The sequence below is a fragment of the Gopherus flavomarginatus genome, chromosome 3, assembly GCF_025201925.1.
Source record: "Gopherus flavomarginatus isolate rGopFla2 chromosome 3, rGopFla2.mat.asm, whole genome shotgun sequence".
Classification (NCBI taxonomy): Eukaryota; Metazoa; Chordata; order Testudines; family Testudinidae; genus Gopherus; species Gopherus flavomarginatus.
The window spans coordinates 123,474,952-123,488,241 of record NC_066619.1 but is presented as its reverse complement, the minus strand read 5'-3'; the positions used below and the strand labels follow the sequence as shown (position 1 = coordinate 123,488,241).

At 44.7% G+C, this 13,290-nt stretch overlaps 1 protein-coding gene across 3 annotated transcripts in view; it reads right to left on the bottom strand.

Annotated features, from left to right (window-relative positions):
* Positions 1-13,290, bottom strand: part of PLPPR1 (phospholipid phosphatase related 1) — a 185,901-nt gene that overhangs the window by 46,699 nt on the left and 125,912 nt on the right. For all 3 annotated transcript variants that reach the window (XM_050943195.1, XM_050943194.1, XM_050943196.1), the window contains exon 3: positions 8,833-9,021. In XM_050943195.1, the coding sequence (XP_050799152.1) occupies positions 8,833-9,021 (189 nt within the window). The remainder of the gene's footprint in view (positions 1-8,832; positions 9,022-13,290) is intronic.

Genomic DNA, 13,290 nt, shown 5'->3' with positions numbered 1-13,290 from the left:
CACTGGAAAGCTCTGTATTACACAATACCCCATAGAGAAAAAAGGGCCAGATTTTTCTACAAGGATGACGGTGTGGAGCGGATGCTGCAGGCAGATGTTTCCCCTTTCCACAGAGGACTGTCAGCCCTCTGCCTTACCCTCACAACTTGCGCTGGCACTGGAGCTCTCTGGTGCTCAGGGATTTCTGCCTGAAAATCTAGGAGGATGTTATTGTAAAACAACCCTGAGCTGAATTAACTCCCTTTTGGTTTCCTCAGCATCTGTTGCCGAGCAGCCAGAGGAGGATTCAGCCAACACGATGCAGGATTTTCCTGGCTTCTCTTTTAGAAATAGATCACTATAATAATACAAGTATCAGAGGGGTAGCCGTGTTACTCTCGATCTGTAAAAAGCAACAGAGTCCTGTGGCACCTTTAAGACTAACAGATGTATTGGAGCATAAGCTTTCGTGGGTGAATTGCCACTTCGTCAGACGCATGACACATAATAATACAGTTCTACTAAACCAACAAAAGCCAGGAAGGAGAGAAAACACATTTAAAAGGAGCACATTTCCAATAATTCTGAAATAGATTCAAGGTTTAGGGGGAAAGCTGCACATGGTTTCTTCCTGCCTTGTACACATTTGATCATCACTGGATTTAGAGATTGGCTTGACTGAATACTACATGGAAATGTCATCTTCATCCTTTTTGGCCTGTGCAATCCATTCAAGATACTTTAAAAAAAAATCACACAAAGGTTGCTTTTTTCCTCATCAGGAAAACTAGAGATGATATGAAGATGCTAGGGACACTTGTTAAACTTGTAAAAAAACCCACCTGTCTGCTTGAAATTTCCTATTGCAACCCAATATTCAGTTCAGCATAGAACTTTCTCTTTTTGAAGTAAGTTCTCTTCCAAACAGTCAAACCATAATGGACAGGCCAGTGTAAGTAGAAGCCTTGAATTCTATAACGATTGTTTGGCATAGGCTAGTTTTGCCCAATCACAGTAATCTCATATTTTGGAAATTAGTTTTGAAGGGCAGTAAAATGGTCGGAACCATCTTTTTGTCCCTTTCCTACTCAGGTCTCATGTATCAAGGGATGGAGGGTGCTGAATATACCATAATTATAGATGTGCAACGTGATGTCCCTGGCTAGGTCAGTGGCAGTGGGGATCAAACCTGAGACCTTAGAATTTGAAGCATGAGCCTCTACTGCCTGAGCTAAAAGAACCAAGAGCTAAGGGACTCTTACTGAATGGGAGAGGCAGCCTAGTGAGAGATGGTGTGGAAAAAGTTGAAGTATTCAATGCTTTTTTTGCCTCGATTTTCACAGACAAGGTCAGCTCCCACACTGCTGCACTGGGCAGCACAGTATGGGGAGGAGTTGAGCAGCCCTCAGTGGTGAAAGAACAGATTAAGGACTATTTAGAAAAGCTGGATACACACAAGTCCATGGGGCTGGATGCACTGCATCTGAGGGTGCTGAGGGAACTGGCTGATGCGATTGCAGAGCCATTGGCCATTATCTTTGAAAACTTGTGGCACACAAGAGAGGTTCTGGACATTTGGAAAAAGGCAAATATAGTGCCCATCTTTAAAAAAGGGAAGAAGGAGAATTAGGGGAACTACAGACCAGTCAGCCTCACCTCAATCCTGGAAAAATCATGGAGCAGGTTTTCAAGGAAGCACTTGGAGGAGAGGAAGGTGATCACTAACAGTCAACATGGATTCATTAAGGGCAAGTCATGGCTGACCAACCTGATTGCCTTCTATGATGAGATAACTGGCTCTGTGGATATGGGAAAAGTGGTGTATGTGATATACCTTGACTTTAGCCAAGCTTCTGATACGGTCTCCCACAGTATTCTTGCCAGTAAATTAAACAAGTATGGGCTGGATGAATGGACTATAAGGTTATGTGACAGACCCAGGCCAGTGTGGTACAGGAGTCTGGTAGAGGGCAAATATATTGGTCACTGGATGAGTAGTTTTCTGTTCCCTGAGTGACTAGAGCAGGGGCTGCACTGGAGTAATCAGGAACCAATTAAGGCAGACAGGCTGATTAGAACACCTGCAGCCAAGCAAGGCAGGCTAATCAGGGCACCTGGCTTTAAAAAGGAGCTCACTTCAGTCAGCGAGGGAGGAACTAGAGGAGAGGAAGTGCGTGTGAGGAGCTGGGAGCAAGAGGCACAAGGAGCTGAGAGTGAGAGGCTGTGCTGCTGGAGGACTACGGAGTACAAGCATTACCAGACACCAGGAGGAAGATCCTGTGGTGAGGATAGAGAAGGTGTTTGGAGGAGGCCATGGGGAAGTAGCCCAGGGAGTTGTAGCTGTCATGCAGCTGTTACAAGAGCCACTATAGACAGCTGCAATCCACAGGGCCCTGGGCTGGAACCCGGAGTAGAGGACGGGCCCGGGTTCCCCCCAAACCTCCCAACTCCTGATCAGATACAGGAGGAGTTGATCCAGACTGTGGGGAAGATCACTGAGGTGAGCAAATCTGCCAATAAGCGCAGGACCCACCAAGGTAGAGAAGGAACTTTGTCACAGTGGATAGAAACCTGGCTAGATCGTCAGGCTCAGTCAGTAATGATCAACGGCTCGATGTCTAGTTAGCAGCTGGTATCAAGTGGCATGCCCCAGGGATTGGTCCTGGGGCAGTTTTTTTGAACATCTTCATTAATGATCTGGATGATGGGATGGATTGCACCCTCAGCAAGTTCATGGATTACAGTAAACTAGGGGGAGAGGTGGGTATGCTGGAGGATAGGAATAGGCTCCAGAGTGACATAGACAAATTGGAGGATTAGGCCAAAAGAAATCTGATGAGGTTCAAGAAGGACAAGTGCAGAGTCCTGCACTTAGGGTGGAAGAATCCCATGCACTGCTACAGGCTGGGGACTGACTAGCTAAGCAGAAGTTCTGCAAAAAAGGGCCTGAGGATTACAGTGGATGATAAGCTGGATGTGAGTCAGCAGTGTGACCTTGTTGCCAGGAAGGCTAACGGTATATTGGGCTGCATTAGTAGGGGCACTGTCAGCCAACTGAGGGAAGTGATTATTCTCCTCTATTTGGCACTCCCACATCTGGAGTACTGCATCCAGTTTTGCTCCACCCACTACAGAAAGGATGTGGACAAACTGGAGAGAGTCCATCAGAGGGCAACAAAAATGATTAGGGAGCTGGGGCATATGGCTTAAGAAGAGAGACTGATGGAACTGGGCTTATTTAGTCTGCAGAGGAAAAGAGTGAGGGGGAATTTTATATCAGCCTTCAACATCCAAAGAGGATGGAGCTAGGCTGTTCTCTGTGGTGGCAGATGACAGAGCAAGGAGCAATGGTCTCAAGTTGCAGTGGGGGAGGCCTAGGTTGGAAAAACTATTTCCCTAGGAGAGTGGTGAAGCACTGGAATGGGTTCCCTAGGGAGACGGTGGAATCTCCATCTTTAGAGATTTTTAAGTCTCAGCTTGACAAGCCCTGTCTGGGATGATTTAGTTGGTGTTGGTCTGCTTTGAGAAGGGGGTTGGACTAGATGACCTCCTGAGGTCTCTTCCAACCCTAAACTTCTATGATTCTACAAACCAACTCTGTTAGTCAAAGTTGTAGCAGGCTCATCAACTTCTATATGTGACCCAGCCAACACTAGGAGGGACAGAGTGCCATGCTGCGTGGGTGTGGATTATACGTGCAGATGAATTGCACTGATATTTTTATGATACCCTTGATTTTTAGGATTCCCATCAGTGGAAAGCCAGCTAAGATTATGAGGTACGTATCATATCTCTCTCAAATACAGAGTTCTCATTTTGAAAACTCAGCTCTGAAAATGATGTTAGCATCCCCACAGCCACTTGGTCTCTTCCCTAGGGACATCTGTCCATTAAATCACTGGAGTGAGAGGTTGGCTAGTGTCATTTGGATTATTAAAACTCCGCAGCATCTAATTTGAGAGTTTAAAACTGTTTGGCTTTCTGAATGGGCAGTGATTTCTGTGTATGTCAACTTCAGTCCAGGACAGAAATATCTGCTGGAGACTTATGGCACTATGGCAAGCAGCATTCTGACTTTGTACACTGCAATCTCACCGAGGCATGGTTCACTGAAGAAGGAAGTTTGCAAGAAAAGGATAGAAACACTGAAGAGAGGAACAGAGGATTCCACAGACAGTAGAGTGCTAGCCTATTTACCAGCACACATTAAGCTCTATGAGGAGGTCACTAATATAGAATCATAGAAATGTCAGGCTGGAAGGGACCTCAAGAGGTCATCAAGTCCAGCCCCCTGCGCTGAGGGAAGACCAAGTAAACCTAGACCATTCCTGACAGGTGTTTGTCCATCCTGTTCTTTAAAACCTCTAATGACAGAGGTTCCATAACCTCCATTAGAAACCTATTTCAGAACTTTACAACCTAGTTCAGAACTCTAGTTAGAAAGCTTTTCCTAATATCTACCCCAGCGGTTCTCAAACTTCACTGCACTGCAACCCACTTCTGACAACAGAAACTGCTACACCAGCCCAGTGCTCTGTGTTACTCGAGAATCAGGGCTGGCGTTAGGCAGTGGCAAGCAGGGCAACTGCCCAGGGTCCCACACTATGGGGGCCCCCCCGCAAAACTAAGTTGCGCAGTGGGGGTTGGGCTGCTGTTCATCAGGGTTGCGCCACTGATGTCAATGGAGCTGGCCCCATTTACACCAGATGAGGATGCAACACTGCTGTCTTGTTGAGGTTTTCACTGGGCCAGGAACTGCACTGGACCCTCACTAGAACACGGGATTTGGTATCCATGAGCAGTACCGTGTTAACGTGGGGACCATGTTGTAGCGGAGACTGCGTTAAAATGAATTGCAATTAAAGAAATTAAATTTGGGATCCATGGCCCTGACTGTGTTATATGCGAATTCGTGCTATATAGATGTGCGTTCTAGTGAGGGTCCAGTGTATCTATCACTGCAGCTAGCATGTAAAATAAACACAATTCCTGTTAACATGACCCCAGGAACGATTCTTCTACACCAAAGCTAAAGGAAATGTTAAGATTCAAAAGGTGAAGACTTATGATCCGGAGGAGGCCAAGTTATTAAATCAGAAATAAAAACGCCAGCAGTTTCTTTGGAATAGAAAAAAGCCACTCTGTCCTTGTTTAGGTGCAAATTACCAGTTCATTCACCACTTCTCTGCTGCTTTACAGAGAAGATGCTAATTTCATTGCACTCAGAGTCTAGAATGACAACTGAGTACGGCAAGATGAAACCCTTTGAACTATCCTTAGCGGAACCTGGGGGTGAAAAATGCATTTCCGAGATTTGAGACCAGCATGTGTACTTTTTATTTATTCAACTGTGACCCAGTGAGAGGAAAGCACTTCCCCATGCAGGGACTTCCCATTATCAAACAGCAAAAGGTTATGTCAGATATTACATCAAAAGATGTTTGTAACGCAGGAGCCTAGTGATTAAACATTCAGTGCGGCCGGGAAAATACCTTAATGGATCGACTTGCACAACAGCAAGTTTCAATGAGAGCGGAAGCAGGAGAGTCTCATTCATGTTGCAGGTACTAGACAGCTAAAAGCACACAGTATGTTACCAAATGAAGAGTGTTTCAGATAAGCGTTTGATCTGCTTGGGGGTACATGGATTTACGCATGCATTTTGCCACCTGTAGTCACAGCCATTTGATTCCAACTTGGATTGCAAAAAGAAACCCCAAACAAAACAAACTTTCCACAAGACGCTCCGTATTCGCTAACACGCTCCCTTCAAATCCTGCAACATTTCAAAGCTGTACTAGAATTAGGACTTTCAAACATGTGCATGTGGGACCGCACCTAAGCATGCCTTGCTGCTGTATGCCAGTGTATGCACTGGGGTAAGCATGTGGTTTTACCAAACTCTCTCCAGTTGTTTTTCTTTGAGATGCCAAGAAGCTGGGTTAATAGTTACTTCCCTCATGCCATGTGGTGCTGGCACTGTGATAAAATAAGGGCAAATCAGATTCACAGTAATAAATCCTCTTAGCCAACCTGACCCATTGCTCTGACTTGGACTCTGCTTACAAGCACATGCAGTGTGTTTGGTAAGCCTGAAGCAGCATGTTGTTCATGGTTTATGGGTTAATCTGAAGTGGAGTGGTGTCTACTAGCCCCCTCCCCCCTAGTGCAGACAGCTCTTATCAAATGATCCTGCAGATCATCTTGTAAGAACAGCAGCAATAATCTCACTTGTGAGGATCACTGCTCTAAAAGAGGACTGACATTAGCCTTGATTTTAATGCACTCTCCATAGGCCTGGCTGTGGGCTGACAACGATTACTCTTAATAGCAGAGTGCTGAGAGCGAAGCTGTGGATTAACCTGCAATGAGTATAGGCTCTCTAGTCTATACGCACCTGTGACTCTCATTCATGTGAAGCAGAGATAGGCAGATACACTGAGGGGAGAACCAACCCCAGCACGCCTAAAACTTTTACCTTGAACATCGTCTGGTCAATGAGCCACAGAGGAGTTCTTAACGTGAAGCAGTTGGGTGTTTGAGAAGGAAACCTGATTTGGAGTTGTTCTTGGGAGGATACAGTTGCCACAGCATAAATGGAAGAGATAGGATACTTTCATTTGGCTGAACCTCATGTGGGTTCCAATGGCTTTCAAATCACATCCCCTGTTGCCGGAGCCGCCAGGGCTGTAAGCATCAATAAGGATGTGTATTGCAAGGTGATTTGGTAGGCAGTGCAATGCATAATGACCAAGTCATGCAGGTTAGGGAAGTGGGTGACAGTTTAGAGATGCCAGAGTATGGCAGGGGTTGCTGAGACTTGATTAGAGATGATGCTTCTAATGGTTAGTGTGTGAGGAAGGCATGAATAGAAATAGCTGCTGGGAGTGGGAATGAGGGCCTGTCGCCTGAGTGCACTGGGGGCGGGTAGGAAATGGTGGCTCAGAAAGAAATGGGTGTGGATGTCTTAGAAATGTATTGAACTCACTCAAGCTCAAACCATTAAAGTTTGAAGAAATGAGACAGCCCCTGGCACGTGCTTTGTTTTGGATTAGATGGGAAAGAGAACCCAGTGCTAGACACCAGAATATACTGAATATGAGACAAAAAAGGCTTTAGATGGCTGGTCCAATAGCTCTTTGAGTTTGACTCCCAGGCCTGATCTTCCCTTCCCTGGGCTGGCAAGGGCTATGTATGATACAATGGCAGCACTGGTCAGCTCCTGGCAGCAGAAGCACATCACATTAGTCTGTGATTGAGGAAGGATCAGCCCTGAAGGACTCCAAAGATAACCCCACTCAGCCTTTCTTGGCCAAGGAAGGTAACTGAGGGCCCTGAGGAAAGAAAGCTCTGTCACTGATCTTTAGGGTGGAGGGAAAATGTTCCCCCAGTAAAACAACATTTAAAATGCCATAGCAACTTTGTCCTGCTCACATGAAGACTCCCAAGGGAAAAAGTTCCCAGAGAGCAGCATTGTACCAGTACTTGGCCATCTCATGCCAGATCCTGTTCCCCTGAAGTCAAAGACAAGTCTCCCAATGAGTTCAATTGTGCAGCATCAAATCAATAGTGAAGAGTGCATTAAATCTCCCTGTACAAACACTGCTTTCCAAAAGCTACTTCCCTAGATGGCACAAAATGCATTTTGGTGGGAAAGGATGGGTGTAAAACAACAACATTTCCTGGTCTCAGTGCTACTCCTTCATTTGCAAACCCTGAAATTGGTGCAGCATTAAGTGAACGCAACCAAGTCAAATTACCTATTGAGCCTGGAGTGCTAATACAGAAAATACAATTGCTAGTAGGGAATATTTTCAAAAGTACCTAAGGGAATTAGACATACAAGTCCCATTGGTTTTCAGTAGGACTTGTGCACCTAAATCCCTTAGCCACTTTTGAAAGTCTTCCCCTTATTTTTCTGATTATTTTCTGTATTGTCTGTTTCTGCTATTAGTTCAATTACAATCCCAAATTTGCAATAAACTAAAAAGAAACCCCAAGAAATTTAATGACATACACTTCTGCAATCACCCGTCTTAAAGATCCACATATACGAGTTAATAACTTTGCAGAAAAAAAGACACACAAAAAGGACAATAACTAATTAAACTGAATTCATTTAGCTAGATTATTAACAAAGCTGGCTATTAATTATATTTTTTTTGTGCAAAAAAAGAAGAAACACAATGTTTTGAGATTAGAAGGACTTTAAGAAGCAGTTTAGAGCTTTTGGTGTCCTGCAACTTGAAAACAGCTTTAGCAGATAAAACTGCACAGGGGCTGATTTTACTGTTTTGTGGGATCCTAAAAGAAAAACAGGTAAAGAAGAGAGTTATCTGTATGTTTGTGTGAGAGAGAGAGTGACACACATAAAAATAAAGCACATTTGCACTTGTCAATAACTAGAAACCGTTATAAAGCAGCTTTCCCTTCATCTGAGCCCTCAGCAGTCCATTCAGCATAGCAGCAAATAGTCCTGGCTGTATCATTTCAGATCTGATTCAAATCTTATTACAGTTATTTTATTGCCAAGAACACATAACCTTTGCATTTGGGGCCACTCTGGAAACCATGCAATTCATAGCCAACTATTAAAGTGAGCTAGCTACTGTACATTCTTAAACTGCAGGGAGCTTCATCTTGCTTTTTTTTTTTGAGTATTAAAATTAACCAGAACCTCTGTGGATAACTGATGTGGATTTTATGAGTCTGCTCTCTTTGTTTTGCTACAATAGAATCATACATCAATTACAGTTGAAAAGAAGAGAGGGGAAAAGGAAAATCAGGGATTACAGGGATTTTTTCTTCTTTTTCTGCATCAGCATTGAAGAATGAAAGTGTTTTTATACTTACAATAGCTGTCGGGGTCGAAGCCAGCACGCAATACAGCACCAGAGGTGAAATAAAGCTCTCCTCCTCCGTTCCTGGGTAAGGCTTCATCAAATCTCCATCCTGACAGAAGAAACCCTGGATATGCACCTGGAAAGTGTCAGTGCACTCGAAGTAGTAGGCGAGCAGAATGGTCCCAGCCATGATGACAAGCTGAAAATACAGCATGATCACACAGAGACATTAGTTGCTGTTTAGCAGATGCAGCTGTGTCTCTGAGCTACTTTAGTCCCACGGAATATCCTCCCTCCATCACCCCAACAGCTCTTCCAGCATTGCTCTGTGTGTGTGTGTGTGTCTCTCTCTCTCTGCTTTGTAACATCTGTTACATAAACCTTTTGGCAAACGACACTAATGAATGTCTCAGATCGAAGTGGGTCTGCAGCATGGCTCACAGAGGGACTGGAGCTTTGGTGGCTACTTTATCAAAAGGCGTATGAGTGTCACCAGCAGCGACGTTCCATGCAAACTAACAGGACAGCAAGCAGCACCATAGACTTTGGTGGCAACAACCTAAAAATCAGTGCATACTGGCGGGGGGTGGAGGGGGCGTTTGAAAGGACAAGGGTTGTGGGGACCAAAAGCCATTAGCTTCCAGCTGTGGAATTCAGCCAGCGCAGGGGAGAGTATATACCATGCTAGTCCAGAGAAGCCCCGTGTGGCCCAGAATGGGGACTCCTCTCCAGGTAAAGCGAGTTTGCCTTTTCATGGAGCTGCTTCTTACACGGGAAGCTTTAAAAATCTATTCAAGAGGAGCCCAAAATCTGCCAAGGGGAACAATGGACCCAGCCTGTCTCCCAGCAGTTCTTTCTGTGACCACTCCTCTGCTCTGGGCTTCACACTTTCTACAACCCCTCCTTCCCTTTCCTAGCAAACGGAAGGCGGTTGTGCCTACTTTTGTACTACTAGGATTCCTTTCAGGGTCTGCTCCAGCATAGACCCTGGGCTGAGTCTGCTCCTTTAAATGTGCTTATTCCACCAGGATCCATCCTGGTCTCATTTTTTGTTTCACTGTAATGTTTGTTAATGTATTGCTGGTGAACAAAGCTGGCTTGGCAGCCCTGGAGACTGAAGCCTTCTATTTACCCCCCAAACAGATCTGACAGGGCCACAGCAGTGCAAGCTCTTCCCCAAATTGCTGACCCCCACTTCCCTCAGCCCTGACCAGGAGGGATTATGCAACAGAAGTGAAAGGATAAACCAGGGGTTCTCAAATTGAGGGTCAGGACCCCTCAGGGAGTCGCAAGGTTATTACTGGGGGTTGCGAGCTGTGAATCTCCACCCCAAACCCCGCTCTGCCTCCTGCATTTATAATGGTGTTAAATATGTAAAAAGTGTTTTTAATTTATAAGGGGGGTCGCACTCAGAGGCTTGCTGTGTGAAAGGGGTCACCAGTACAAAAGTTTGAGGGATAAACACTGGGATAAACACATTCGCTGCTTGGCCTTTCCGCCAGCTTGCAATGGGACCAATTAGCACAACAACCTGAATCCAGAACAACATTTTTAACATTATCATGTTGTCTTGTGAACACATTAAAGGTGCCACAAAATGCTCTCTTCCCTTGTATGATTGACCACCAATCAGAGCTGTGCAGGAGCAAAATCTGGATAGCCCAAAGCTGGACCACCAGTGGCACCATTCAGTACAAAGCAGGCCTGATTCTTCATCACGCTGCACTGTGTGTGAACACATGCTGACCTGGTAGCATTTCACACCCACTTTGTACCACCACAAATGCCTGCATGAGGTGCAGAGCAACAAAAACTCAAAATCCAGGATCCTGTTTACAATCATCTTTCACAATGGAGGCACATTAGTTATGCGTATGTTTCAAGAGATGTTGTGAATGCAAAGCTACTTAGCAGTGAGCTAGGGAAAAAAATCAGGGCAGGAATAAAACCCAGATCTTAATTTGTCTTTTTTTTATTTTAAAGTCACTTTGCAGTGGATTCAAAATATAGTGTTGCAAGATTATAGGACTAGCTGTTTACTATACCCTTCTTGCAATTCTTCCACAAAGAGCCATTTACAAGATGTTTGTGCATCTATCTAGCTCCTGGCCTGACCCTGCGCTCACACGTTTTGTCAAGGATGCACAAGGGAGCCACAAAAGATGTGGAGTGTTTGACAGATGCCAGACCAAAAGCAGGCCCGGCTAGATACAGCAGGTAGGAGGCAGTTGTCAGGTCTACAGAAGCTTAAATTCAAATTTGGCAAGTGTTCACATCACTGAATTAAATATGAAAATGAATAATTAAATCAGTGCCGTAGGCCTTGTGTTTTTTCTGTTTACATTACATTCAGTTTCCTTTATACTGTCCCTGCATTTTCAGTTGTCAGTATGCTGGAGATGGACTCTGAAACCTAAAAATGACAACAAGCCATTAGGATATATGGGGTAGTTCACACCTCTCGGGATATTTCTTCAAGCTTTCTGCATACTCAGGCAGATATCACTCCATCAGTTCTACTCAGGTCACATCTTCAGTCTCTTCACATTCATGAAGGCTAAAAACATAAGGTACATTTGCAAACCCTGGTTCCACTGAACTCAGTAGGTGAAACTATCATATCCCTTAGTCCAACGCCAGGGGCTGGGGCACATGACTTATGAGGAGAGGCTGAGGGAACTGGGCTTATTTAGTCTGCAGAAGAGAAGAGTGAGGTGGGATTTGATAGCAGCCTTCAACTACCTGAGGGGGGTTCCAAAAAGGATGGAGCTAGGCTGTTCTCAGTGGCAGATGACAGAATAAGGAGCAATGGTCTCAAGTTGCAGTTGGGAAGGTCTAGGTTGGATATTAGGAAACGCTATTTCACTAGGAGGGTGGTGAAGCACTGGAATGGGTTACCTAGGCTGATGGTGGAATCTCCCTTCTTAGAGGTTTTTAAGGCCCGTCTTGACAAGGCCCTGGCTGGGATGATTTAACTGGGGTTGGTCCTGCTTTGAGGAGGGGGTTGGACTAGACTCTTCCAACCTTAATCTTCTATGATGGCTTCTGAAAATCCCTCCCACAATTTATTTTTCAGAATGAAAGTTAAGGATCAGGAGCACAACTCTGAAGCCAATGGTTAATTCTATGGCATACGAGGCCCACATTATTTTACTTCTTGCAGAAATAACAATTAGCTGCACAAATTAGCTGCACCCACTTTAGCTGATCACAGAATTTGGGTTCCTTGTACAGGCTGATCACTTTGCCCTAAATTTGAGGGGTGTGTATACCCCAGAAAGTGATCAAGTTAATTGCAACCATGTTATGTGCATTCAGCTATCCTGAAGTAATGAAATAAAACACCACGTAGTTAAGGGTTAATTTGGAGACAGGCTTTCAGAAGCAAGGGGGGGTTGATAGCTCAGTGGTTTGAGCACTGGCTTGCTAAACTCAATCCTTGAGGGGGCCATTTAGAGATCAGGGCAAAAATCTGTCTGGGGATTGGGCCTGCTTTGAGCAGGGGGTTGGACTAAATGACCTCCTGAGATCCCTTCCAACTCTGGTATTCTATGATTCTATATCTAGCTGGCAGCTTCTGCTAATCAGAATGGGAAGAGGAGACAGACAAGTAAACAACTGAGACTGAAACTTTGGTGAGTGGAAAACCTTGAGCCTAGACGCCTCTGATATTAGAAAGTTTACTGAAAGTTAGGAAAAGTGATGATCCAGGAGGGGTCATTATGGCCTATGTGTTTTGTAGAAGTTAGTTATAAAAGATTAGCTAATACAGTACTTTGGAGCAGCCCTCTGAAGCCATCTTGAGAGATGTTTTTCCTGATACCCTTTCTTCTTGGTGGGTGAGCAGCTGGCCCCTGAGAACCTCAATACTGTTCCAGATGTTAGATAAGTATCTGGGATGTTCTAAAGCTATTGCTTATGTTCATGTGTGCTTAAATCTAATAAACTGCAGTGTTAGTCAAGAGCATGCTGATTTGCATTTAATCCTCGATCAGACAGAATCACTGAGTTCTTGTTGATTTATTCTTAACACCACCTAGAGCAAAATAGTTTAGTTGCCCCTGTTGGGGATTCTGAAAACCCCGGTAACAACATAGCCTCTTTTTTAAAGGCTTACTCAAATGGCATGAAGTTTGGTAATTAATCCTTATAATTAGGGACCTACCAAATTAATGGTGCATTTGCGTCAATTTCACAGTCATAGGATTTAAAAAATCATACATTTCATGATTTCAGATATTTATATCTGAAATTTCACGGTGTTGTAATTATAGGGGTCCTGACCCAAAAAGGAGTTGTGGGGGTGGGGAGGTGTTGCAAGGTTATTGTAGAGGAATTGCAGTACTGCTACCCTTACTTCTGCGCTGCTACTGGCAGTGACGATGCCTTCAGAGCTGGGTGGCCAGAGAGGGGCAGCTGCTGGCCGGGAGCCCAGTTCCGAAGGAAGAGCTGCTGCCAGCAGCAGCGC